Source organism: Xyrauchen texanus, chromosome 22 (assembly GCF_025860055.1).
Source record: "Xyrauchen texanus isolate HMW12.3.18 chromosome 22, RBS_HiC_50CHRs, whole genome shotgun sequence".
In the NCBI taxonomy this organism is placed as follows: Eukaryota; Metazoa; Chordata; class Actinopteri; order Cypriniformes; family Catostomidae; genus Xyrauchen; species Xyrauchen texanus.
In genome coordinates, this window is record NC_068297.1 from 19,918,418 (window position 1) to 19,945,868 (window position 27,451).

Genomic DNA, 27,451 nt, shown 5'->3' on the forward strand with positions numbered 1-27,451 from the left:
CAATGCTGACATACCACGCAATTTAATATAGTAAATAATAAAAACATAAATTGTTAGTGAAGTTACAGATGATTTTGAGACAGGTAGGTGGTAGGGCTGGGCGAAATGAAAAAACAATATATATATATTTTATCGATAATTTTCTTAAAAAATATCATGATATACTATTATATCGCCAACGCCCCTTCCAATTTTGTGAATATTTTTGCATTATTGATTTTGCTTTAAAATTGTAATTAATTTTTTGAAATTGAAAATTCAAATTACATTTAAATTAGAGATGGCATTATGACATGGCAAGTACAGAGAGCAGGTCAGTCAAGATCAGAGAGCCAATCATAGCAGTGGGCTTTTAGTGAAGCAGCACCAGAACTGAGTGTTTCTGACCGAGGGTCAGAATTAGGGTGGAAAATGTACATATTTACAAATGTGATTTTTTTTTTTTTTGTGTGTGTGTGTGTGCAAAAACCTTTACTCATATTTTAAGTGAACCTCTAGGAACCAATTTTTATTATTAAAATAATAAAAAGGCATGTCATGGCACCTTTTAATAAATATACCAAAATAATTTTATCAACTGAATCCTCTTTGTCAGTACAAAAATAGCCTTCATTTACTGACAACTAAGCCTTGATTCTGTGTAAAAAAAAAAATCTGTGCTCTTAATACTAGGATCGGTATCGGGTTGATATTGAAGTTTTCTCGTCGGTCCGACGAGCCCGATCCAAATCCGAAACTGTGTGTTAATCATGTTTGCTACTATCAAGCTCAAAAAATGACGTTATCCAGTATACTAGTTAATAAAAAGTGTTTCTTAATAAGCTATACATTTAGATTGGTATAATGTGTAGTTAGAGATTTGTGTTTCTTTACATATTAAAGAGTACTCCCAATTATTTCCACACAATAATGTGAAGATTTTCTAAACTAATTATGCAAAATAAAACTGGTATCAGATCTGGCTCTGGATCGGTATCGGCCAATACTGAGATTTCAGATATCGGAATTGAAATAGAAAAAGTGGTATCGGTGCATCTCTACTTAATACCCTGTTGAAACTCCTGTCATCCCTCTGGTCAATATTACCTTGCAAAAGTGATATGAGTATTGAGACCCTGTAAGATTTAATTTGAGGGGATATTCTGTATTGAGTTAATGTTTGTGTCACAAATGGCCTATTCTTCTATTTTTGTCTTCCAGGCTCGGATAGCGTTCCTCCAAGGAGAGAGAAAGGGTCAAGAAAATTTAAAGAACGACCTTGTTAGAAGAATAAAAATGTTAGAATATGCACTGAAGCAAGAAAGGTTTGTATGATTATGTTTAAGCATGTTAACTTTTTGCCTTTTTCACAGGGCAATACTTTGTATGCAGACATTATGAAAGCATTATTAAACATACTTTCTCACCCATTACCAGAGCAAAATACCATAAATTAAAATATGGGACAGAACTAAATCAAGGTGAAGTGAAAATGCCCAGCTTTGAGTCAGGTTAGTAGACTCAACCTACTTTTGTGAAAATGTGTACTGGCTCCATGTTTTGTTCTGTATGCACTGACATAGTTTTATTGTTTATTTTGTCTATTTTTTCCCCTAAAGAAGATACCAAAGATACAGAGGTCTCCGCTATACCTCAGAACAGTCAGTTAACATGGAAACAGGGCAGGCAACTCCTCAGACAGTAAGTGGCTAGTGGCCTTTTGTCATTATTGTGTCATTACACCTTTCTGAATTGCACTTCCTCTATGGGCGTCAAATCATAAGCCCGCCTGCTAAGAAAGTTAATGGGCATCTGCTTCATATTATGACTATTTATGTCATCTGATTGTCTGAGCTTTATGTAATTCTCCTTATGCATTTCTGCCCTTTTCAGATATCTTCAGGAAGTAGGTTATACGGACACAATATTGGACGTTCGGTCACAAAGAGTGCGGTCGTTACTGGGTCTGTCCGGCTCTGAGCAGAATGGTTCAGTGGAAACTAAGAATCTAGAGCAAATTCTTAATGGAGGAGAGTCTCCAGCCAAAAGAAAGGGACAAGACATGAAAAGGTACTGGATGTTCAAAACTACCAATTTTCATAATCGACAAGTCTGTGTTAAGGATAAAAATTTATTCTTATGCTCCGTTATGTTCACGTTACCCCAATCAGACATGTTTCAGAGTGATATACGGATGCTAAGCCGCAGCACTTCAAAATAACTAACAGATTTTCAGCTACAAATATAGGCTAAATAGCTATTACATCTTATTGCACAAAACTAACAAAATAAGAGAGTAAGAAATAAGAAAGGCTCCAAAACGGAGTGGCACAAAAACTGTAAATCCTGAATGCATAATGATGCACTTCTATGTAACCAGAGCGCTTAGGAGTCTCAGGGTGATCCTCGCTGTGCATTCAAAAGCATACGTAGTTCACGACATCAAGGAACCTTTTTTATGATACTATTTATATAAGTAGTGTCAGACAGAATCAGCAAAAGACTTCAGTCTCTCCAAAGCACCTCACGAATAAGGGTACATTACTCACAGCAGAGAATTTAACGTCCGACAGTGATCGTCTTGTAACGTATTGTTGATGCAACACTTTTGATGGCTGAAACAGTAGCGGTGCATAAATGGTCTAAACTTGAAACATTAAAGAGACAAAACTGCTTGCAGAAGGTTTTCTTTTATTCACTTTAGCACAGCGAGCTATCAGCATGCAAAAATGTTCTCCAAGAAATATTACAAAATATTGTGTCTTTCTATTCATTTGTGTCTCCCAAAAAAAACAACTCCACTACAAATATTATTGTTAGGAGTTGACCCCACTAATCTTCGAGTCAGTTGTTGGACGACTAGTCCATTAGTCGACCACCAGGCACATCCTTAAAATGGACAGATTTGCCCAACTTGGATTTATTTGGGTCTGTGCGGATCAATGTAGATTAATTAGACATTAGATATCAAAATCACTGAAATTATTTCCTTCTTGGCTTGACTGGTGATCATGATCCTTTTGGTTTAACAGGAATCCAGAGGTTCTGGAGACATTTAATTTTTTAGAAAATGCTGAAGATAGTGATGAAGAGGAGGATGAAGAGGGAGACATAATGGAGGACGTGCCAGACAGGAGTGATAAACGCAGAATAAAAAAACATAAATTTAGGGTAAGGAACCATTTTAGTGGTAGTTTTGTAAATGGCTCAGTGATGTACGAGTAATCAAATGATCTGGCATTATGGAAGATCATTTGTAAGAGAAAATGTACAGTCAGCCGGTCATCATCACAAAATATTAAGCACCAAAAAGAATTTGCGATAATGTCCTGCTGTCTGTATATTAGCCCGCTTATTACACGGCTAGTTGCCAAATAAATGGACTTAAAATATGAAGATTAAATTATTTTATTCCGTGAGAAGGAAAATTATAGATTAGCGGTCATTTTACAAAAAATATTTGACCGCGCAATTATGTTATTTACCAATCTGAATCAAGTATTTCAGAGATCCACGTAGTAAATCCACTAACTCGACTGCTTTTCCATCAGGTTGGAAATGAAGGTTTGGCCTCTGACTTGCCAGATGACCCAGACACAGAGGAGGCACTGAAGGAGTTTGACTTCTTGGTGAATGCAGAGGATGGAGAAGGTGCTGGTGAGGCTCGGAGTTCAGGAGATGGCACAGAGTGGGGTAATATAGTGCTCTCCAATCTCAAATATTATAGATTGTATTTTATTTGTTGTGACACAGATCCCATCTTTCGAGAATCTAAAGTGATTTATTTTTTAAGATTGAGGTATAAGTCCAGGTCTGTTTTAGGGTTAAAAGAAAGCCTAGAAATTACATTTAAATGAAAATGTTGTCAGTGATAACTCACCCTTATATCAATGCAGCCCTGGATTATAATGATTTTTTTCCACGAAACATTATAATTTGGCAGACGCTTTTATCCAAAGCGACTTAGAGTGCACTTATTACAGGGACAATCCCCCCAGAGCAACACGGAGATAAGTGCCTTGCTCAAGGACACAATGGTGGTGGCTGTGGGGATCAAACCAGCAACCTACTGATTAACAGTTATGTGCTTTAGCCCACTACGCCACCACCACTCCACACAACAAAAGTAGATTGTGATTTTTACTGCCAAAACAGATGATAAAGCACCATAAATGTAGTCTATATGACTTTTGTGCTATATTCCAAGTCTTCCAAATGCATATGAAAGCTTAAAGGAATAGTTCAATCATTTATTCACCCTTATGCCATCCCAGATGTGTATGACTTCTGCTGAACACAAATTAAAGGGGTCATGTCATGACGAATCAAATTTTCCTTGATATTTTGATATATAAGAGGTCATTCTACTGTTAAAAACATGCTGCAATAAAAGCATTTATTGAATCCAAGCTGCCAAAACGCCCCATTCTCTACTTCCGTGACTTCCCTTGTCACTTTGTTTACTCATTAGTTCAAGACGGCCTCTACAGCAACAACATCAATGCCTGTTTTAAAATCATCGCACCTATGGCCCCGCCCACTGGTGCTCACTTGGCTCGTAAACAGAGAGAAGGACAAAAGGCCTTCTGTCTGTGGCCTAACTACTCCTGAACACAAAAGGGGACCCATCTGGTCTATTTTGAATTATTTTTGTAAACAAATATGTACAACACAGAAGTCTTTGGCTGTTGTCTTCTCTCTGGCATGCTTTTAAAAGATGCAATGTCAAGTTTCAAATTATGAGAATATGCTTTTCATCAGCTGCTGCGGCTCCTGTTGTTTTGTTGCTGAAACTGCTCAACAAACTGTTCGTTCATCCATCAGTACAATTTATAATTGTTGGTGTATGCAAACACGAACTAGATGGATGTCTTTGACCGGTGATGTGCACCTCAGTGTAGGATGATAAGCTGGATCTGTGCTGTCATAAAACAAAGGAATTGTCACTGAAGGATATCAGGCAGTTAAAAACACTTGGACCCGATCAAAAACACAAGTAAACGGTTCCATTCATTAATATTTCAAATGTCATGATTGTTTATTATGCTGACACATTGTCTATGCTGAGCGCGTGCATCCGTTGATGCAACACAACGGCTTGAGAGTGTCTACACCGGGCACGTCGACACAACATTTCTGAAACATTTATTTATTGTTGGCAGTAGTAGCGCCAGCACAAAATGGAATGGGACACCTGTTTGTTTACTGTTGTAGTGAGGCGCCGCAATGGACACTTCCATGGTAGACAGCATCATTTGTTATAGCATCCGGTGTAGACAAGTGTTAGCAGTTGTGCTTGATTTTATTTTAATTTAATTTAATTTTATTTAATTTTTTTAGTTCTGTTCACCATTCGCTTGCATTGTATGGACCTACAGAGCTGAAAAAATCTTCTATAAATCTTAATTTGTGTTCTGCAGAAGAAGGAAAGTCATACACATCTGGGATGTCATGAGGATGAGTACATTTTTGCGTGAACAATTCCTTTTTGAAATTAAAATCATCATTCTTCACTAATAATATTCCCTTCTGCTATAGCTCTCAAATCTCTAGCAGTTATGTATGCAGAAATTATATTTGAGAGCTAACTGCAGAGGGCAATTTAACCAGTGAAAAATAGCTTAAATTAAAATCTGTTTTTTAGCAAAGCTGTCATATGGCTTCTGAACACTTGGAATACAGCGCACAAGTCTATGGACTACTTTTATTGTGCTTTATATTTGTCCTTTTTGGAATCTGCAGTAAAAATCCACATCCACATTTGTTGTATGGAAAAGCGATGCTCTGACATTTTGCCTGACATCTCTGTTCATGTTTCATGGCAGAAAAGTAGTCATACAGGTTTGTAATGAAATAAGGACAAATAAATAAAAAAAAATATATATTTTTTGTTAGCTGTTCCATTAATGTCCTTCATGCGCGTTCTAGGCCGCATGCATTGTTAGATATTACCGTTTCATTTTCTGTTAAAGCATGATTTTCTGTAAAGCTGCTTTGAAACTATGTGTGTTGTGAAAAGTGCTATACAAATAAAAATGATGACGCACTGGCGCTGAAGTCAAAGCTCAATCAGGCAAGTGTCTGCATCAGCATTCCTGAAAGCTTCCAGCGCAGGAGATTCTCTTACCCTGCTCTGACCAGAGCCAGCTGGGTCAAACACATCTGCTCATTACTCTCACCCCACACCCTTACTTCTGCTGTCTTTATCTCTGCCTGTTTTTGTCTTGCACTCTTCTCTCACATCTGACCCATTTTGAAAACTAAGGATTATGTAAATGTCTGGCAAACATAAATAGGACATGTTATATGAAGACAACTTATAAGGTTTATATATGAGGTTTGTATATTAAAGGTTTAATCATCCTTAATTCAAGGCCATTATTGCTATAAATGCTCTGTACATATATTTGAAAGAATAGTTCATTCAAAAATGAATATGACTTTCTTATGCGGAACATGACGGAAATGTAAAGGATGTACCAGTTTTTTTATATAATTGCAGTTGATAGTGACTCACTTTAATTCTTAAAAAAACACCCAAAAGAGTCATAAAAGCAATCCATGCAACTTGTGCATCATATTCCAAGTCTTCCAAAGGCATGTTTTTAGCACCAAAAACCAGGGGTTTTCAAACTTTTTGATGCCAAGGAACCCAAAATTTGATGATCCTCTTTCCTATTGACCCCCTGTGTGAGAAAAATAGTAAATGTGATTTTATAAATACTTCTTGTTTGCAAAATTAAATAATTGGCTTTTCTATTGTCATTGTACTAAAGCAAAAATGAGTTATTCAATTTTTGCATGGAAAATATTGACTTAAGATATTAAGACAATTAATCTTTCTTATATTGGAGTAATGTTTGATGCATACGCCCAAAAAACATTTCAATTCAAATGTATTTTACAATAAATGTTGTTTGAAAGCAGCTTTACAGAGAATAGTGATTTACAATGCTTATTTCTTAAAAACAAGAAAGTTTTTCTTGACAAATTTATGCAGACTTTTTTTTAAATCTGCATTTATTTCTTAATATGGCTGCTAATAAAAAATAAAAAAAGATTAATCATGATTTTAGATTGTAACAGTTATAATGTAAAAGAAAATGTCAATTTTTTACACTTTTTATTTTTTTTTTCTCAAATTTGTCGCGGACCCCCTTGCGGCCCCCTTTGAAAATCCCTGCATTAAACAACACAAGCTGCTGTGAACAAGTGTCTCAGAGTGCTCATAAACATGCAACAGACGTCTGAATTATCATTGAAAAAATACTTCAATTTTGGATTCAAAACTTCAAATATAGAATGCAAGTCATACTTGTATGATAGATTTTTTAAATGTTAATATTGGGATATCCTTGGGATAATTGAGAGTCTGGGTAGGGAGAGTGTGTAAACCAATAGTTTAACCAATCAGGGAGCTCTGCTTTTGTCTCCAAGGTGTGGCACTTTGTTTACTTGACTGTTCTCTTTGCGTTCCTATTCTTAGCTGAACCCCTGCCATTCACGCCTGGGGGGGGCAAGTCCTTTATCATGGGCTCTGATGACATGTTGGAAAGTGTGCTGGGCCTTGGAGACCTCGCCGATCTGACTGTGTCCAATGATGAGGCTGAATACAGCTATGATGTAAGTACTCCAGTATGACATATTCTATGCTGCTCTCCTTTAATACTAAGCCACCAATGCCAGATGCAAGTTGACATTAATAAGGAGCCTCTACCCCTTTAAAACGATGAAAAAATGCTGAAAATGCTTCATCTGTTTTAATGCATTCTTTATTGTGCTAACCATCAGTTTAAGGTTAAACATTCCGTCATCATTTTCTCACCTACATGTAGTTTCTTTCTTCGGTGGAACACAAAAGGAGTTGTTAGACAGTCACCATTTACTTACATGTATTCGTTTTCTTCTGTAGAAAGATTAAAGAGGACTCCGTTCAAGCAAGTGTGGTTTGTGTGCACTCAAATAGGACAACTTTCCCAATGCCTTACTTTCAGTCGACCTGCAATTTCTAGGTTTCATTTCACAGTTGTTAAAATTCCTCTATTCTGGACCTCCCCCACGCTCTAATTTTAGCTGCCAGCCAATAAGGATGCGTTCAGGAAGACATGGAATCCCAAATATACCCTGCGAAGCCACTTTGATGGAGTGCGGGCCCTGGCCTTCCATCCTGTGGAACCGGTGTTGGTCACAGTCTCGGAAGACCACACCCTCAAACTGTGGAACCTCCAAAAAACAGTTCCTGCCAAAAAGTAAGAGCTCACTTTAGTTTTCCAAGGAAAGGGAAGTCCTGGGAATGCTGCCTGAATGGGTTTGATCTACAAAGTGATTTCTCAATAATAGTAGTCTGGGTGATGTCAATATCTAGAAAGCAGTGTGGTTGATATAATGTAGATGTTTTATATTATAATTTAACCAAAGCAATTGACGTGCATAATATCTCGTCATTGCATCGTACATACAATTATTTTGCACAATATAAAAAAATCAACAAAAGTGTGCAATATCCATTGTCAAGGTTAGCAGTAGATAATGAAATTGCACAAGCAAGAAGTTTCTGTTAAGCCACAAAATGTAGGCATGGTTATTGGTTGCTGATAATCTCAAAATGGCCAAATATCATCCGATTTATCAGCCTGGCCAATATTTTGGTCTATCACTACTTTACTGAATAAACACATTGATATCATTCCCTACTTCTTGTATTCAAATCACACTGCTAAACAATGTTTTAATTTGTATTGCAGAAGTGCCTCTTTTGATGTGGAGCCTATATACACGTTTAGAGGGCATAAGTGAGTATTGATTTCATGATATTGCTGGTATGTGTGAGTTTTGTTGTGTTTGGTTTCAGAAAAATACACGGCATTGATTAAAGTGTGTGAAAAGTGCTTGTCAAACATCTTCAATCATGAGCCACTATAACAGTATTGTGCCATGGAAAGCAAATTCAAGATCTTATTTCAATAAGCAGCAAGAGCATTAATGTGTTCTAGCTTCATTGCCAAGTTTGGTGTTGGCATTCCAAAGTATTCCATAGGTGTTCATAGGGTAAAAGTCAGTGTATTATAATTGGCATTATACGTTTGGACAGGTAGTTCTTTTGGCATCTGCAAAGTCCACATCATCCATCAGAATGTGACATGTGATTTGCCACTTCAGAGAATTTGTTCCCATGTTTCCAGCAGTGTTCCACCTTTCCAGCCAAAACTGTGATTGGTGATCTCATCATCAATTTAAACCCATTTCATGAAGCTCCTGAAAACAAGCTCTAGCTAGTGCTGTTGATGTTTTTTGAAACTGTGATGTCTGTTGCAACTGAGGACAAATGGTATTTATACTCTTAAGAGCTCCAGCAGTCAGTTTCATTCTGTGAGCACGTGTTGTCTATCATGAAACTTACCTTTACTCCAGGATATTTCCACTTGGCAACTGATAGATGACCAGAGCTAACATTTAACAAACCTTTGTTGTTTGAATAATGACATACAATGATCCATATGAGAGGGTTATATAGAGGCCATTTTACTTTCACTATTTGACTAGAGATTGTATGGCATTATTTTTGAATTGATGCATCTAGAGTGGCCCTTCAAAGTATTTGGACACTTTTAGGTACAATTTAAAATATCCGAAATTGGCTTCTGCCAAAAGTTCATGCTAGATAAAGATATTTTCTTAAATGTAACATTATTTCATTCATTTATTCAGAACTGACTTTTGTTAATGCCATTTTTGCTATAACTTTAACAGGTCTCAAGGTAATTTTAGTGGATGTGTGTAGTAATTTCCCCTCAAGATCACACAGGTATCCTAGCAGAGTAACTAATTATGAATTAATTATGCACATGCTCCACTAAGTCTGACAAAGACATTAGGTTTTTTTTTTTAGTTCACAAAAAATGTTAAATGATCTCATAATTTATTCCCCCTTAAGCATCACACGTGCATGACTTTCTTGCTTCTGCAGAACACAAAGATTTATAGAACAAGATCTCAGCTCTGTAGGTCCAATACAGGTGAATTGTGATAATGATTTCAAGCTCCATTACACTTCTTAGCGCCATCTAGTGCTCTATGGCTGAGTTCAGGATGGCATACTACTCATACTATTCCTGCCATAGACAAATATAGCAGAATAGTAAGAGTAGTATGGGTAGAATGCCATTCCGAAATCACCCTATGCATGCATCAAGCACTAGGATGTGTAATCAAGCTTCAAATAATGATTGTGCCCACAGACTGCAATGGCAAGATTTACAGTGAAGTCCAAGTCATTTTGGTATCCACAATGTTGAAAATTGCTAAATACACAAATGGAAAACATGTCCACACATTTCTTGTTGGATGTAATGTTTTATTGTTATCAATATTTTTCAACCTGGTGGTTCTGTTCTCTGTTTGCTATCTGTAGTGGACCTGTGCTCTCGTTGGCTGTGACCTCGAGTGGCGAGCAGTGTTTTAGTGGAGGAATCGACTCAACAATACAATGGTTGAACATCCCCAGCTCTAATGTAGACCCTTATGACACATACGGTGAGAAGAGGGCATTTATTTCTCATTATGAAACTGATAGTTCCGGTCCTGCATGCTAATTGGTCAAAAGTCATGGTTTATTCATGATAAAGCACAGCTATGACTTTTTCGATGAGCTACTTTTTGTGTCACTGCATCCATATCTGACTGTTATTTTTGTTGCTTAAAGGGATAGTTCTCCCAGAAATGAAAATTTCATAATTTACTCACTCATGACATTTCAGATGTGTATTACTTTCTTTCTTCTACAAAAGACAAATTTTTAAAAGTATATTTCAGCTCTGTTGGTCCATACAATGAAAGTGAATGGTGACCAGAACTTTGAAAGCCCAAAAGACGGTATAAAAGTAATCCAAGACTCCAGTGGTTAAATCCATGTCTTCAGAAGCGATTATAATAGGTGTGGATGAGAAACAGATCAATATTTAAGTCCTTTTTTAACTGTACATCTGTACTTTCACTTTCAGCCACCTAAAGGTCGAGGCTTGACAATGGTGGAGATTGATATTAAAAAAGGACTTCAATATTGATCTGTTTCTCACCCACACCTATAATATTGCTTCAGAATATCTGGATTTAACTACTGAAGTCATATAGCTTACTTTTATGCCTCCTTTATGTAATTTTTGGTCCTTCTGAGTTCTCGTCACCATTCATTTGAATTGTGAGGACCAACAGAGCTGAAATATGCTTCTAAAAATCTTCACTTTTGTTCTGCTGAAGAAAGAAAGTCATACACATCTGGGATGGCATGAGGGTGAGTAAATGATCAGAGAATTAAAATTTTTGGGTGAACTATCCCTTTATCAACATGTTTGTAGTATTCACAAGTCAGGGACTAGATGGCATTTAATGATTTTACTCAATAGAATTAACAAAATTTTAGTAAACATTTGTGTCCTTAATATTTTTATTATGTGGTTACAGTTTTATTTACGCAATAAGGCACTCAAGGCTGTCCTATATAATGAATGTAGTCTATGCCCTTCAGCTGTGACTATATTCACAATATAGCATCGCCTCTCATACCTTATTGCTTAGATTAAAACTCACTTTTGCTAAAAAAATTCCCTCGCAATTGGACGCTTTTACTCCTGAAAAAATAAATGAATCATGGCTGACTGCGAAAAGGGCATTTTTACAATGACATCGGTAACTTAAGACTTTTTTTGTGTGATGCTGCATTTACGCTGCTAGGTGTCATTGCAACATGAACACAAATGTTACTAAGTGTACATTTAAGTTGTGTGTTTTCCTTTTGATAATTTGAACACCGAAGCAGCCAGTTCTGTTCACTAGTGCCATCTGTATGTGTGGCTCAAAAATTATCTCTATGTTGCTCAGATCCGAGTGTGTTAGCCGGCTCATTGTTGGGGCACAGTGATGCAGTGTGGGGATTGGCTTACAGTGGAATCAAAAACCGGCTTCTCTCCTGCTCAGCTGATGGAACGATCAAGTTGTGGAACCCTCAGGAGAAGTCGCCATGTCTTACCACATTTAACTTGGATAGAGGTGAGGGCAAACTAACCACTTTTACTGTATCATTACACTTTAACTTTGAGGTGGCATTGAGTTGTGTTATTTTTATATCGCTAAGTTCTTAACTGTCTGTTGTCCAGATCATGGTATACCCACATCCATTGACTTCAATGGGTGTGATCCAGCTCATATGGTGGCATCCTTCAACACGGGAGATGCCATCATTTACGATCTGGAGACCTCACAGCCTGTCATGGTATTCTCAGCACAAGGAGAAAGCGGTACATCCTTCACATTTCCACTTGTCCTTTAGAGCAGTGGTTCTCAACCAGGGGGTCGGGACCCACTAGGGGGCCTCAGCACACTTCCAGGGGGGCCTCAAGATCTCTTAATATTGTTTAAAATATGATAGGATATTATCATATTTTTATATAATTATTATAATTCAACTTAATGAAAATGCTAAAAATGTAATAACTCCATTCAACAGCTTGCTTTTTTATGAACAATATACAGTTCTAGACATTTCTGGAATCACAAGTTTGAAGGAAATATCTTAAAATGTATATATCTTATAAATATCTAATAGCCTACATGGGGGCCTTTTGAATATTTTCTCTGACAATGGGGGGGCCTAGCGATCAAAAAAAGTTGAGAACCACTGCTTTAGAATCCCTCAGAGCCAAAGTGCTCTTTTGTATTGTCAGAGATTTTCTGTAGAATCGTAGAGAGTTAATTTGTAATCTAATTATAGAGTGTGAGAATTTGACTTGTTGTACTTGTGATGTTTACTGGCTTCTGCTTTTCTTGCAGCTGTTCCGTTTGGAAATCACATTAATAAAGTAGTCTCCCACCCCACCCTGCCAATCACAGTCACAGCCCATGAGGATAGACAAATCAAATTCTTCGATAATAAATCAGGTGAGTGTTTTTTGTGTGTTTAAATAAATAACATATGTTGATTAGAATTCACTAATATCTGAAGAAAAGGAGTGATTTATTTGTTTAATTTCTGGGATTATTCATCACATTCCTTCCCTTTCTCTGTGTAGGTAAAACCATCCATGCAATGGTGGCTCACTTGGATGCTGTCACTAGTCTGGCTATAGATCCAAATGGTATCTACTTGATGTCAGGAAGTAAGTGTTAGTGGCCAGAGTTTACTCCAGTTTGCAAAATTCACATTTGTTACAGATTAATTTTTCCCATATACTTTTACTATCATTACATGGCAATCACTTCAGCTCTCAGAGTTAGACCAATATAAAGGCCTGTTTTAACAGTCATATGTAAAGTCTGATGCAACATTTTTACCAACAATTGTTTACAGACAGATTGTTTAGCTTTTAATTGACTATATCACAATTCCAGTGGGTCAGACGTTTACATACACTACATTAAATGTGCCTTTAAGCACCTTGGACAATTCCAGAAAATTATGTCAAGCCTTTAGACAATTAGCTAATTAGCTTCTGATAGGAGGTGTACTGAATTGGAGGTGTATCTGTGGATGAATTTTAAGGCCTACCTTCAAACTCTGTGCCTGTTTGCTTGACATCATGGGAAAATCAAAATAAATCAGCCATGACCACAGAAAAAGAATTGTGGACCTCCACAAGTCTGGTTCATCCTTGAGAGCAATTTCCAAACAACTGAAGGTACCACGTTAATCTGTACAAGCAATCGTACGCAAGTATAAACACCATGGGACCACGGAGCCATCATACCGCTCAGGAAGGAGACGCATTCACTAGACCCACAGCAGTTTGCGTATCGTCCAAACCGTTCAACAGACGACGCCATTGCCACCACTCTCCATCTGGCCCTCACCCACCTAGATAAAAAGGACTCATACGTTCGAATGCTGTTCATAGACTTCAGCTCAGCATTCAACACAATCATTCCTCAGCACCTGATTGGAAAGCTGAACCTGCTGGGCCTGGACACCTCCCTCTGCAACTGGATCCTGAACGTCCTGACTGGGAGACCTCAGTCAGTCAGTCCGGATCAGGAACAACATCTCCACCACCACCACCACACAAAGCACTGGGGCCCCCCAGGGCTGTGTGCTCAGACCGCTGCTGTTCACTCTGCTGACTCACGACTGTACAGCAATGCACAGCTCGAACCACATCATTAAGTTCACCGATGACACGCCCGTGATGGTTGTTGACTTTAGGAGAGCACAGAGTGACCGCTCTCAGCTGAACATTGACGGCTCCTCTGTGGAGATCATCAAGAGCACCAAATTCCTTGGTGTTCACCTGGCGGAGAACCTCACCTGGTCCCTCAACACCAGTTCTATTACCAAGAAAGCCCAGCAGTGTCTCTACTTTCTTTGAAGGCTGAGGAAAGCAAATCCCCCCATCCTCACTACATTCTATAGAGGGACTATTGAGAGCATCCTGAGCAGCTGCATCACTGCCTCATCAGGTCTCTCTTCCCTCCATCAAAGACATTTACACAAAATGCTGCATCCGCAAAGCAACCAGCATTGTGGATGACCCCACGCACCCCTCATACAACGTCTTCACCCTCCTGCCATCTGGCAAGAGGTACCAAAGCATTCGGGCCCTCACGGCCAGACTGTAACAGCTTCTTCCCCCAAGCCATCAGACTCCTCAATACTCAGAGACTGGACTGACACACTCACACACACATGTCCTTTAATTACTGTCACTTTAGAACTGTCTGCTACCTCAATAACTGCTATGTGCATAGAACACTATCTCATAGTATGTTATGTTTACATTTGGCATTTTTAGAAACTGTCATCTTTTTGCACAACTTTGTACTGGTTGGCGCTGCACTCTCTCTCTCTCTCTGTGCCTATTTTCCTGTAAATTTTTTAGTAAGTTATTGTACTGTCCCATACGTTTTGCACACGTTTGCACGTGAACTTAATATAGGTATGTTATTTAGTCTGTGTAGTCTTGTGTGGTTCTGTGTTTGTCCTATGTTGTTTTATGTAGCACCATGGACCTGGAGGAACGATGTTTCATTTCACTGCATACTGCACTAACTGTATATGGTTGAACAACAATAAAAACCACTTGACTTGACATTCTGTCTCCTTGAGATGAACGTAGTGTGGTGTGAAAAGTACAAATCAGTCCCAGAACAACAGCAAAGGACCTTGTGACGATGCTGGAGGAAACAGGCAGACAAGTATCTATATCCACAGTAAAACGAGTCCTATATGGACATAACCTGAAAGGCTGCTCAGCAAGGAAGAAGCCACTGCTCCAAAAACGCCATAAAAAGCCAGACTACAGTTTGCAAGTGTACAGGGGGACAAAGATCTTACTTTTTGGAGAAATGTCCTCTGTTCTGATTAAACAAAAAATGAACCGTTTGGCCATAATGACCATTGTTATGTTTGGAGGTTAAAGGGTGAGGCTTGCAAACCGAAGAACACCATCCCAATCGTGAAGAATGGGGGTGGCATCATCATGTTTTGGGGTGCTTTGCTGCTGGAGGGACTGGTGCACTTCACAAAATAGTTGGCATCATTAGGAAGGAAAATTATGTGGATATATTGAAGTGAAATCAGCCAAGAATTTAAAGCTTGGTCGCAAATGGGTTTCCCAAAGGATAATGACTCCAAGCATGCGCCAAAGCTGTGGCAAAATGGCTCAAGGACAACAAAGTCAAGGTATTGGAGTAACCATCAAACAGCCCTGACCTTAATCTGATAGAAAATGTGTGGGCAGAACTGAAAAAGCGTGTGCGAGCAAGGAGTCCTACAAACCTGACTCAGTTACACCAGTTCTGTCTGGAGGAATTGGCCAAAATTCCAGCAACTTATTGTGAGAAGCTTGTGGAAGCTACCCAAAACATCTGACCCAAGTTAAACAATTTAAAGGCAACGCTACCAAATAATAACAAAGTATGTAATCTTCTGACACTGGGAATGTGATGAAAGAAATAAAAGGTTCTCTCTACTATTATTCTAACATTTCACTTAATCTATCATTCTTAATATTAAGTAGTGATCCTAACTGACCTAAAACGGGGAATGTTTTCTATGATTAAATGAGTTGAAAAACTGAGTTTAAATGCATTTGGCTACGATGTATGTACATTTCTGACTTCAACTAATATATGTATGTATGCATGTATGCATGTATGCATGTATAATTTTGTTTTTCTTGCCATGTATATTTTAGTTATGAAAATTTGGTGAAATATTATTGGAATAGGCCTTCATTCAGTCCTCCCATTCAAAGACACTTTAGTGTATGTGTCCTATTAAGGGAGTAGTTTACTGAAAAATGACAATTCTGTCACAATTTACTCACCCTGATATCATTCCAAACCCAAGTTCACGCACAAATGTGAGATTTTATCGCTAATTGTGAGAGCTTCTCTCATAGCGCTCATTAATGTGCAACACGTCATTATTTTTGCTGAAAATGATCTTGTGTTTTGTGTTGTTGAGACTTGGAGTGATAGGATAATTATCCAAAGATGAAAATTCTCTCATTATTTACTGACACTCATGCTATCCCAGATGTGTATTACTTTCTTCTGCAGAACACAAACAAAGATTTTTAGAAGAATATTTCAACTCTGTTGGTCCATTCAATGCAAGTGAATGGTGCCCAGAAGGGTAAATCTGTCTTCTGAAGCGATATAAGTGTGGGTGAGAATTGTGGGTTTCACTATAAATCTCCACTTTCACATGTTTCTTTTGTTTTTGGGAATTAGCATTCTTTGTGCATATCGCCACCTACTGACCGGGAGGATAATTTGTATTTAAAAAGTACTCAAATATTGATCTGTTTCTCACCCACTTATCATATCGCTTCTGTAGACGTGAATTTAACCACTCGAATGGATTACATTTATGCTACATTTGTTCTTTTTGGAGCTTCATCATTCTGACCACCATTCACTTACATTTAATGGACCAACAGAGCTGATATATTTTTTTGAAAATATTTGTTTGTGTTCAGCAGAAGAAAGAAAGTCCTACACATCCGAGATGTTCTGAGGGTGAGTAAATGAGAGAATTTTCATTTTTGAGTGAGCTATCTTTTTTAACTTTAAAGTGAGTTGCATTCCACTCCCATTGTATTTAGAAGATGATCTGTGATATTCATTAAAACACTTTTTGTGTTCCACAAAGGAAAGATAGTCATTCAGGTTTGAAACTATATGAGCGTGAGTAAATTATGACAGCATTTTCATCTTTGGGTGAACTGTTTCTTTAATCTCACCAGTCAGGGCTCAGGGATATTTTTTCCTTGTTTCCAATCTCAATTATATAGCCTATTATGTAGTTAGTCGGCTTCATGATAATATCTAAGGTTTCTATACACCCTTCAAATAAAGCTTGGATATCATAAAAAATAACACCCCTTCTTCACCGTCTAACACAGGTCACGATAGTTCCATCCGTCTGTGGAACCTTGACAGTAAGACATGTGTACAGGAGGTCACCGCCCACAGGAAAAAGTCGGATGAGGCCATATACGATGTTGCCTTCCACCCATCTAAGGCATATATAGGAAGTGCCGGAGCTGATGCCCTGGCTAAAGTATTTGTATAAAAGCCCTTCTCCACACCTGAATTAATGCAAACGTTAAAACAGACGGAAAGAGTGAACCGCTTCACTGCCTTGTGTGACAAGTGTAGCATTTCTCACACTACATTGAAATGGCTTCCACCACCATCTATCTACGCTGTCAAACTCGCACCACACACAACAATACCAGATGCCAAGAGGGGGATGTGCTGTTTTGCAAAGCCAGTGTGGAGTGCTCAAACAATTTTAATCTTTTTTTTTTTTCCTGAAAAAAACAACAAAAACAAATTAACTGTAATTTACTGTACGTCAAAGCTGGAGTGAAACCAGTGTTTGTAGCCTTTTGACTGGTTTTGAACTGAGCTGATAATGTGTCCTGTAGGTATGTTTCAGTGACCATGGAGTGATTATCATGTTCATCAGTTGGTTTCCACCGACCATCATCTGGGCACTAGAGGAACGGAGCCCTGCCTGCCGACCCATAATGACCCTAATCTCAGTCGCCTTCATCACCCTAATGTAGCGTGAAAAATAATACAGTTAAAACTCTTCAACTCGGTCAACCTTTAGCGTTTATTTCATTTTTTGTGTAAAAAAAAAAAGTATAGTTTTTATAATCAATTTTATATAAATAAAGACTGTCATAAAACCGCTGATAATCACATTGTTTTTAAAAGAAGGGACTATATTCCCACTCAAGCCCTCCATTTTATCCAGTTCTCTGTCATGAATGGTCTTCAGTCTCTGGAAACCCCGAATGAGTGTTGCTCTAATGCATACCACTCTGTAACATTGCTTTAACGTTGTTTTATCACATAATGGAGAGACTGTACGCTAGTAGAAGCACAGTGCGTGATGCCCTGAGAGCTTTTAGGAATCAACAAGTAAACTGCAGCATCTTGTCACTATGTGATGTTTTTGTACACCTTACTGTAATCGAGTTTAATGATCACAGATTAGAGATCGGAATGCTATTGGCTTATTTATTTCACTGTTTGTGGATAGTCTTATCCTTTGTTCAGAGCATAGCTCGATGTTAACAGTTTCATTGGGCTGTTGTAAACAAAATGACACGTGATCCAATCCAAAAAGAAATGAACCTATAGACTAATATTATAAATGCTAATTTTAAACGTACAGTTTCTTACTTGACTGAGGATGGGGTTTCACCCCATGATACTGGCAATCATTGCTTTGAAGAATGGGGAGACCTTTTCTTGGTTCCATTTTCAAAGTTAAAGGATTTGAATAACTAAGCATTTATGATGAATTGCAATTTGAAATATTTGGTTTGGTTGTTGTGTCCCAACCTTTATCTGTTGTTTTTTTTTTTTAAAGACAATGCCATTTATGGTGTAACAAAATACCTTTTTTGTTTGTGTAATGCATGGTTAATAAAATAAAGTATTTTTTCTAGTCTTCCAAAAAGTTCTGATAAGTTTGAAGAGTTTTGATGAGTTTTGTAAGGTTTCTGATTTACTACGAAATCAACAGATTTTAAAGATTGTACAACATAGCGAAACACGACTGTTGAAAATAATGTATATAAAATGTCTATAATAAATATTAAATGGTGTATCTGTATATGCAACATGCCCCTTGTCTCGATAATCATGCAGCATTTTATCAAAATACATGGTAACACTTTATGATAAGGTTCTATAGATTATCATTTAATGCATTAGATATCATGAACACAGTCATTTTCACAGCACTTATTAAGCATTGTTAATGTTTAGTTATAAATACACTATTGTTCTTTGTTGCTCATAATGCATTAGTTGATGTTATCACATATACACCTTTCAATGTTAAAAAAAAATGTATTAGTATATACAGAATTTGACTTTGACCAATATTTAAAAACACGATGTGTTAAGCAATCATTTAACACATCATGTTATCCCATTATAATTATTGTATACATATTGTAATGTATACAATAATTTTGTAAAGTGATTTGACAGTAACAAAATATATTTGCCAAGATTCATAATTTTAATAAAGATTGTCTCTTTTGAGTCAGATTCAGGATAAACAACCCCTTATGTAAAAGCAACGTGTTACTTGGATGGGTTGATTCAGTGTTTTACCAGACCTGACAAGTCAATTGGCCAAAGATGAAGGTGTGGGCATGTGATGTCAGTTTGATCAACAGCTGGAAAAGTTGTAAAAACACCTTGTCCTTTATTGAGAAAAGTAATAAATTATAAACAAATGTACAGGCACTTTGATGCTCCCACCTCTGACGTCATTATGTGAGGCAGTAAAGCATGCATATGGAAGGGTACACAGAAAAAGTAGGCTACGTTAAATGTATAAGAAAAAAATTATATGTAAGATTTAAAACGGCTAATTCTAATATCTCACTCTGACATAACGTGACTCTTGGTGAAAATGTGTGACTGAAAGAGTGTTTGTGAATGTAGTACAGTGCTTGTATATTGTTTGGTACCTCTGGGAAGGAACATATTGTTTTATTATATAACCCAGATCTACTTATGTAATGGTGTGAATTAGCAAACATTGATCTATTGAGATAAATAAAAAGGAAAGAGATACATCCAGAAGTCTAGTCATCCATACTGCCGACAGAAGGCGTAGGAGGGTGCTGTTTCACTGTTAAAACCTCTTCAGAGCTATTTATTGGTCACCTTCCCCATCTTGTCCTCTACCAAGTGTAACTGGGATAGAATCTTCAAGTTCCTATATGAATAAGAGCCTTTTGTTACAGTGACCCCTCCGCAGGCAGACTTGCCAAAAGAAGTAAAATAATGTGGGTTTTTTTTCAACAGGAACATAATGAAAAAGGCTACAAATCACAAAATAATTACATTGTCCACAATACAGAGAAGTTGACATACAATACTGTGTGATGACATTCTAAGATAAGATGTATCAATCCTTTGTATCGTCAGACAAACCAATACCTTTAAAGCTGAAAACCGTGCAACTACAATTCAAAGCCCATCACTGCTTTGCAAATGTAGTTAAACGCACGCGCGCGCACACACACACAAACACACGTACGCGTTGGTCACGTTTGTTCTATGTATAACAAAACTCTAAATAATACAAATAATGTTATGTTAATTGCGCTCGCCCTATACTTCTTTCTTTCTCTTTCCTTCTCTCTGTCACACAAGCAGTTGCACTTTAATTGTAGTCTGTGAAGTCCCTGCAGATCCCTCGTAAGATGGGCTGCTGGAACTGCGCGAGGCCGGTGAACTCGCGAGTGAAGAATACGTGGCTCTCTTTGGGCTCGGACGCCATTGCCCTCAAATCTTCCATCGGAGCCCAAGCCACACCAATCGTGAACACTGTAATTCCTATGATGAATCGAGATTAACATTGTCAGAATGACATCAAAATAACGTCCACAATCTTCCTCTACTGGCTACTACTATAGAAATAAAAAAATCGCACGGATTCAAACAAATCCAAACTGTTTAAAAAAAAATAAATAAATAAATATATATATATATATATATATATATATATATATATATATATATATATATATATATATATATATATATTATTTTTCAAATACTATTTCAAGTGAAGATAATTTTATTTAGTTGTGGTCAGCTTTAAAATATTTTATTGACTAGAAATTACTCTTTGTGCAATCTCTAAAAATTTTTTTTATATATATAAAATAATAATAAAAAATCCAATAATCACAATGCCTGGAAAAATCAGATAAATACTTGCTGAAAATGAGTGGGAAATTTGGATTTAAGATTTTTCCATGTTTTATAAAATTCTGTATGTTTTGTATATGTTCTCAAAGGCCCCTGGAGAACCTTCAGGACCCCTGATTGAAAACCTTTGTTCTAGATGTATCTAAAGGACTGTGTGTAAAAAAAAAACGTACCCTCTCTCTGGGCGGCCATAGCCGGCCCTCTTACATCATCGTAAGATTGTCCGTCAGTGATGATAATGAGGAACTTCTTTCCAGAGCCTGTATGGGGTTTGAAGAGACTTCGCACAGCAAAGTTAATGGCGTCTCCAGTGGCGGTGCCTCCGCTCATGTATGGGATGTTCTGCAGGGCCCTCAGAGCATCATCTTTCTTTGTGTGGTCATTGAAATTGAACTCCATCCTTTGATCGTAGGTGAACTGGATGGCACCAATGCGGGACCCAATGTCAGAGATGTCGAAGCTGCGTGCAATGGAGACGAGAAGGTCAAGCACTAGCCGGAAGTTTCCATCACCTACACTGCTGGAGCCGTCAATCAGGAAGCCCAGGTTCACAGAGTTGTAGCAGGTCTTGCTGCAGAGCATCTGATCAATGGAGCAAAGTTTATGAGCAAGTGGCTTCACAAACTTGTTGGTTCCAATCCAACTGGGCATGGTGAAGGTGAAGAACTCATTGTCCTTGCACACTGCCTGTCAGATACATATTAGGTATAACGTCAGCAAACTCTGATTTTCCCATTAAACATAGTCTCTTAAAGCTCTATACTGGTGTTTTTCCATATGTGAAATATCTCACCTTTCTCATGAAGTCTTGATCGCTCACCATGCTCATCTCTTCGGGGGCAGGTTTGGCCACAGACACAAAGAACACATTTATGCCAGACTCTCTGGCCAAAATTGCAGCCTCCTCCACATTATCAGAGGGCCACCCATCGACAAACACCACAATGACCCTTGGGTACCCTCTCCGTACACCGAAATCCGGATTGAAGAAGTTCCTCACAGTGTGTAATATAGCCTTACCTGTGCAAAAGCCAATAATTTAAGCCTGCATTGCTCTGCTTATTGAAGCTATGACATGTAAGGCCATCGTGTCAGAAATTGAAAAGGAATTATTAAAAAATCATTTTCTTAAGCAGTATTTTTGTCTTGTCTCCCAGTAAAAATATCTAAAACTGTTTTAAACCAGACAAATTTACTTGAGAAGAAAAATATATTTAAAATAGATATTTAGACTTTTTTTTAAGCATAAATCAACAAAGTTTATTCTTATGTTGCTTCTTTTTGTTTTTGCTAGATGAAAAAAAAAAAAAGAAAACACATGTTTACATTGACACTTACTATGGAATTCAATAGGGCAAGGCACTCCAAATGGTTTAAAAGCAGAAATCTGAAGCTCATACTTTTGTTAAAGCACTTACATTATTAAATTATTTCCTACAATGTTATTAGAGCTGTATAGTTGTCTAATTCGTCTTTGGTATGATTGTTCTATACAACTGAGTTAAAGTTACTGGCTATACATGGTCAGGTTGAAATAATGGTTATGACTTTAGATATAATGGATGTATCTTCCAGTTGACACAGATAATGTTTAAGTCTTGTAGCTAACACACTGCTACACCAGAATAAGGATTATTTTGCCTTTTAATTATCTTAAAGTGTTCACCCTCATGTCATTCCAGATGTCCATGACTTTATTTCTTCTGTGGAACACTCATTTTTAGAAGAATATTTCAGCTCTTTAGGTCCATACAATGTAAGTGAATGGTGAGAACTCAGCAGGACCAAAAATTACATAAAGGAGGCATAAAAGTAATCCATATGACTCCAGTGGTTAAATCCATGTCTTCAGACACAACATTATAGGTGTGTAAGAAAAGATCAATATTTAAGTCATTTTTTGTCTTAAATTCTCCTCTCTGCCAGAAGGGGGCGATATGCACGAAAATGTGACTCACCCAAAAAAACAGAAGGAGAATGTGAAAGGGAAAGTGAGCAGGGAGGAGAATTCATAGTAAAAAGGACTTAAATATGAATCTGTTTTTCACCCACACCTATCATATCGCTTCTGAAGACATGGATTTAACCACTGGAGTTGTATGGATTACTATTATGTTGCCCTTATGAGGATTTTGGAGCTTTACAATTTTGGCACCCATTCACTTTTATTGTATGGACCTACAGAGCTGAGATATTCTTCTAAAAATCTTTTTGTGTTCTGTAGAAGAAAGAGAGTCATACACATCTTGGATGGCATGTAAATGATGACAGAATTTACATTTTTAGGTGAACTAACCCTTTAATTTAAATGTAGAATTATAATAACCACCCTGGATTGATCTTGTTGAGATAACTCAATTATTCAAGTTTTTGTTGGCTAAACTTGCAAAAAGTTATTGTCTTGTCTATTGTCCTATTCAGATATTTGTCATGTAGCAATAATTCAAAGCTCATATTTTTCCTTGATGTTTTTGATGATTATCACCATAATTGTGATTGGCGTGAAAAGTGTTGAGGCCACTGCATTTCTGTTTTGACAAGGTTGAGTCGGATTATAATAGTGGAATCTGATTTCGGTCTCTGATCATTTTCAACTGGTCATTTACCATATATAGCAGTTTATTTTACCACTGACAATGGGATAGCTTAACTACCTTTATGGTTATCAATAATATTAAATGATAATATAAGGAATTTAATTTCTTCAGTTTGAATTGAATTAGAGGGAAGGTGATTAAACTAAGAAAGTCAAGTTTATTTAAAAAGTTAACTTGAGCTCAAGCTCATTTAACAAGTTATATTTAAAAAAAAATGCATATCGATTTCAAGTCAACTTTATGTTCTGTTTAAACAACTTAAGATTTTAAAGAAGTTGAATCTACTAGACTTGTTTTTTTCAGTGTACTACTACGAAACTGTGTATTTTAATGTTTATTCAGGCCTTGTCCCATAGACTTCCATTGTAGAGGATTAAGTTTAATTAGATTTTTGTTTATTAAAAACTAAGGGTATTGGAACAGGAACATTCCATTAAGGAATTAATCTTTCTTAATCTTCTCACTTAATCTTTCAAATGAAATGTGTATTGAAGGTTGCATATAAACCTGTATTTGTATTGCCCCCAATGTACGGAATCTCTTTGATGGCAAAAGTCACGTCTTTGGCTGTAGTATAGTTAGTCAAGTAGAATTCAATTCGAGGTGTCTCACTGGAAATAAAACAGGTATTAGATTGTGATAAAACCAAAAACACTAGATATAATAAAGAACTTGGATGTGTACAGTTCACCTGGTTTGCACCACTCCTACATGAGGTCCTGGTGATCCCACCTTCAGCATTGTTGCAAGCTTACTGACAAAGTTCTTCTGCAAGTTGAACCGGCGCTGTCCAATGTTGTAACTGCTGTCTATCAGCAAAGCCATATCCACGGGGCAATCTGAAACAAGGCAACATTTACACAACACCTGTTTACTCATGACCATACATAGCTATGTATTACTTAATTGAAACATAAATTAGCTCTTGTCATACAGACCTCTGTTTTCTGTTGTTGGAGGAGGTTTCTTTACAGGTTTTTTGACTGGTTTCTTGGCTACAAAAGAGAAGTAGGGATTCTCAGTTTGGGTTGCATATTCAGAATTCATTATGGATAAATCAACTCCTGTTTCTGAACTCCTTGTTACCTGCTCCAGATGCAGCTGTGGCAGAACTACTGGTTTGGCCGGACACTTCCAAAGGCAAGCTAATTGTTCCTGAGACAAACAAACACATCACTTAACCCGAGAAATACCTTTATCAACAGACTAAATGTCAAGCACTTCTATATTCTATTCTATTTTACATACTATATTATTTATTATTAGTAGTACTGCATATAAAATACCAAAAGTTATGACATATTATTCCTGAGATTAATAACACATTTAAAAGCATATTTTTAAAGCCACATCATATTTTAGAAATGTTAGTTAAAGATCATTTTTGGTCCAAGGAAAGATTGGGCTGTATGATTTGGCTGGACAGCTGCTAGGACATTATGTTAACACCCAACACAAATTAATATTTTATACCCATGCACTTTTATATTGTATTTGTACTTATAAGTAATATTAATTACAATAAGTATATTAACTGCAATATAATTATTGGTTATATTTCTCAAATATTTCATTGCATAGTGCATATTGTAATTATATTACATTAAAGTGATTTATAATGTTTAACATTTCTGACTGAGTTCAATGTGTAGTTTCCCATTCTACAAAAGTTTCCATCAGCAAACAAATTTACAAATTTGATTTTATTTGAAATCAAAACAGACAAGACTAATGCCCAAACCATAAATGTCTCCACTCACTGGCCACAGTGAAAGATGAGGTCCATTGCGACAGGAACTGAGACTGGACGCCATGAGCGTAAGAGCTGAGGTAGTTTGTCCTGCCTTGCAGACTGTGAACCTCCACAGGTCCACCTGATAGACTTATGATGCCTCTGGTTGATGACACAAAAATACAGAAGGGAACAAGAGCCTTTTACACACACCATATTTCATTTATCTATTGATGATGGAAAAAATATGCAGTATGTTCATTTATTTCTCTCTTCTTTTTTAATTTTTTTGCTTTCAGAGTTTCTTGTATGTAGTCTAACAAATCTTTTATTTTCCAATTTATTTATTTTTTTAGAAGATTTTACCTGTGTATTGCTGCTCCACAGATGCTGGAAATAGAGGCATATACTCCTGAGCCGAACACTGACAGACTCCACAGAGTGCAGTTTGCTGGGCAAAGCACCAGCTGACGTGCATCTGGTAGGTCAACCGCCCGAGTTCCACAGCTAATTGGTGTTGGAACTGAGACATATAAACACTAGACCCTAAGTATATAATTTCTGTATGTATGCATTGAGCCATACGCATTAATCCATAAATCTGTTACAATTTTTTTAAACATATTTTGAATTTAAAAGGCAACTTTTTTCCAAAGGTATTTGAGAGTCTCTGAGCTACTAAATGGGGAAATATGAAAATAAAAAGTAAATGTATGTCAGCATTTCAAAATGTAATAAAATAAAATAAAATAAAATAAACCTTTTTGAAAAATACTTCAAAAGAGGTCTTTTTCTTTTAAATTGGCTCTGTAACATCACTCAATTGTTTGTATTTAATGTGAAAACAGTTGAAATTAAAGAAGCTACTGACCATTTAATTCAGATCCAAAAGTGCAGCAGCTCAAAGACAGAATGCCTGTGAAAATACAATTTTGCAAGAGTAAAATTTTTAAATCTTGCCATGTAAGACAATGATCCTTCAAAATGACATATTTCAACCCATGTAAAAAAAATTAACAAATTGTGAAAATGAATTTGAACAAACTCATAAACATATTGCCTACCTAATATATGAAGTACATCAAACCACATCGACATGGTTAATGAAGGTTAATGTATATCTGTAGAAACAAAAGTGCAGAATGCAATGCAACAATGAATAAACTTACTCTTACTTTGTATTTAAAGTAAGGAGTAATGTTTTTTAAAAATTTACTTTTGTTTTATCCTTAATTGTTTTTCTTAAATCTTAGTGTGTATTTTTTATTTTGCTGGCAGAAGTGAAATCAGATATGATACAGGAAAAAAAGTAATCTCCCCAGACACATCCATCAAAAACAGCTCCTTTAGACTTGCATATTTCAGTTAATCCACTCACAAAACGAGCGAGAAGAGACAGCCAGAATGAAGATAAAAGCTGCGTATCTGGAAATAACAATTATCACTATTAAAATGCACTAAACAGCCAAACATCATCAAACCTATAAAGGTTAAATCCAGCTTACATATAATGTGTAGGATGATGTTTCCTCAGCCTTGAATGCTTTATAGGAAAAAAAAAAAAATTCCGTTATGGATGATATTCCAAAGGTGTCTGAATATTGAGGAGGAAAGAGCTAGTCCTTTAAATAATGTCCTCAAAAACCCCAGTGATTCTCCAGTGACATCACAAGAGGTGGGCCTTATGTCCAAACCACCTGAAAAGGGCATTGTTTTAAGTTCTCCCTCTTTTCAGTCATTTAGATATATGTACTACAGTTTGTTCAACAACATTGCTATGTCTTAACACTACATAACCAATTTAGCTTAGTCACATCAGTAGTGTTTAGAAGAAAAATGGTAGCTTCAAAGAGTGGGCAAAAAACTAACAAAAAAAAGGGCTTGCGATTTAAAG

The 27,451-nt window shown here is 36.8% G+C and overlaps 2 protein-coding genes across 4 annotated transcripts in view; one reads left to right on the forward strand and one right to left on the reverse strand.

Moving 5' to 3' along the window:
- Positions 1 to 17,554, forward strand: part of LOC127662167 (striatin-3-like) — a 41,263-nt gene extending 23,709 nt beyond the window's left edge. The window contains exons 2-16 of one of the 2 annotated variants that reach the window (XM_052153230.1): positions 1,201 to 1,304; positions 1,417 to 1,490; positions 1,599 to 1,680; positions 1,873 to 2,049; positions 3,012 to 3,150; positions 3,531 to 3,672; positions 7,466 to 7,602; positions 8,053 to 8,228; positions 8,724 to 8,771; positions 10,391 to 10,512; positions 11,857 to 12,024; positions 12,132 to 12,272; positions 12,805 to 12,912; positions 13,044 to 13,130; positions 17,376 to 17,554. In XM_052153230.1, the coding sequence (XP_052009190.1) occupies positions 1,201 to 1,304; positions 1,417 to 1,490; positions 1,599 to 1,680; positions 1,873 to 2,049; positions 3,012 to 3,150; positions 3,531 to 3,672; positions 7,466 to 7,602; positions 8,053 to 8,228; positions 8,724 to 8,771; positions 10,391 to 10,512; positions 11,857 to 12,024; positions 12,132 to 12,272; positions 12,805 to 12,912; positions 13,044 to 13,130; positions 17,376 to 17,545 (1,875 nt within the window). In that variant the 3' untranslated portion in view covers positions 17,546 to 17,554. The remainder of the gene's footprint in view (positions 1 to 1,200; positions 1,305 to 1,416; positions 1,491 to 1,598; positions 1,681 to 1,872; positions 2,050 to 3,011; positions 3,151 to 3,530; positions 3,673 to 7,465; positions 7,603 to 8,052; positions 8,229 to 8,723; positions 8,772 to 10,390; positions 10,513 to 11,856; positions 12,025 to 12,131; positions 12,273 to 12,804; positions 12,913 to 13,043; positions 13,131 to 17,375) is intronic. The other variant, XM_052153231.1, reaches the window with a different exon arrangement.
- A 6-nt stretch (positions 17,555 to 17,560) lies between these two features.
- On the reverse strand, positions 17,561 to 27,154 carry LOC127662168 (cochlin-like). 2 transcript variants are annotated; one of them, XM_052153233.1, is made up of 13 exons: positions 27,063 to 27,145; positions 26,936 to 26,982; positions 26,622 to 26,678; positions 26,429 to 26,473; positions 25,924 to 26,080; positions 25,586 to 25,719; positions 24,912 to 24,980; positions 24,764 to 24,820; positions 24,517 to 24,664; positions 24,333 to 24,436; positions 22,022 to 22,248; positions 21,402 to 21,915; positions 17,561 to 20,850 (listed from the first exon to the last, which is right to left on the reverse strand). In XM_052153233.1, exons 3-13 carry the CDS (start codon positions 26,653 to 26,655, stop codon positions 20,678 to 20,680), a joined length of 1,662 nt encoding a protein of 553 aa, XP_052009193.1. In that variant the 5' UTR covers positions 26,656 to 26,678; positions 26,936 to 26,982; positions 27,063 to 27,145; the 3' UTR covers positions 17,561 to 20,677. The 2 variants fall into 2 exon arrangements, with proteins under 2 accessions (XP_052009193.1, XP_052009192.1); XM_052153232.1 differs by lacking the exon at positions 26,936 to 26,982 and having other exon boundaries at positions 27,063 to 27,154.
- Between the last annotated feature and the right edge of the window lie 297 nt (positions 27,155 to 27,451).

What these genes read in the sequence shown, in the direction of transcription:
- LOC127662168 (XM_052153232.1), bottom strand. Translation starts at nt 26,655, where the DNA reads ATGTCGATGTGGTTTGATGTACTTCATATATTAG. An exon ending in TGGGGGCAATACAAATACAG is followed by an intron (nt 22,249 to 24,332) that starts GTTTATATGCAA and finishes GCTTTTGCACAG; the next exon opens with GTAAGGCTATATTACACACT. An exon ending in ATCAAGACTTCATGAGAAAG is followed by an intron (nt 21,916 to 22,021) that starts GTGAGATATTTC and finishes TGTATCTGACAG; the next exon opens with GCAGTGTGCAAGGACAATGA.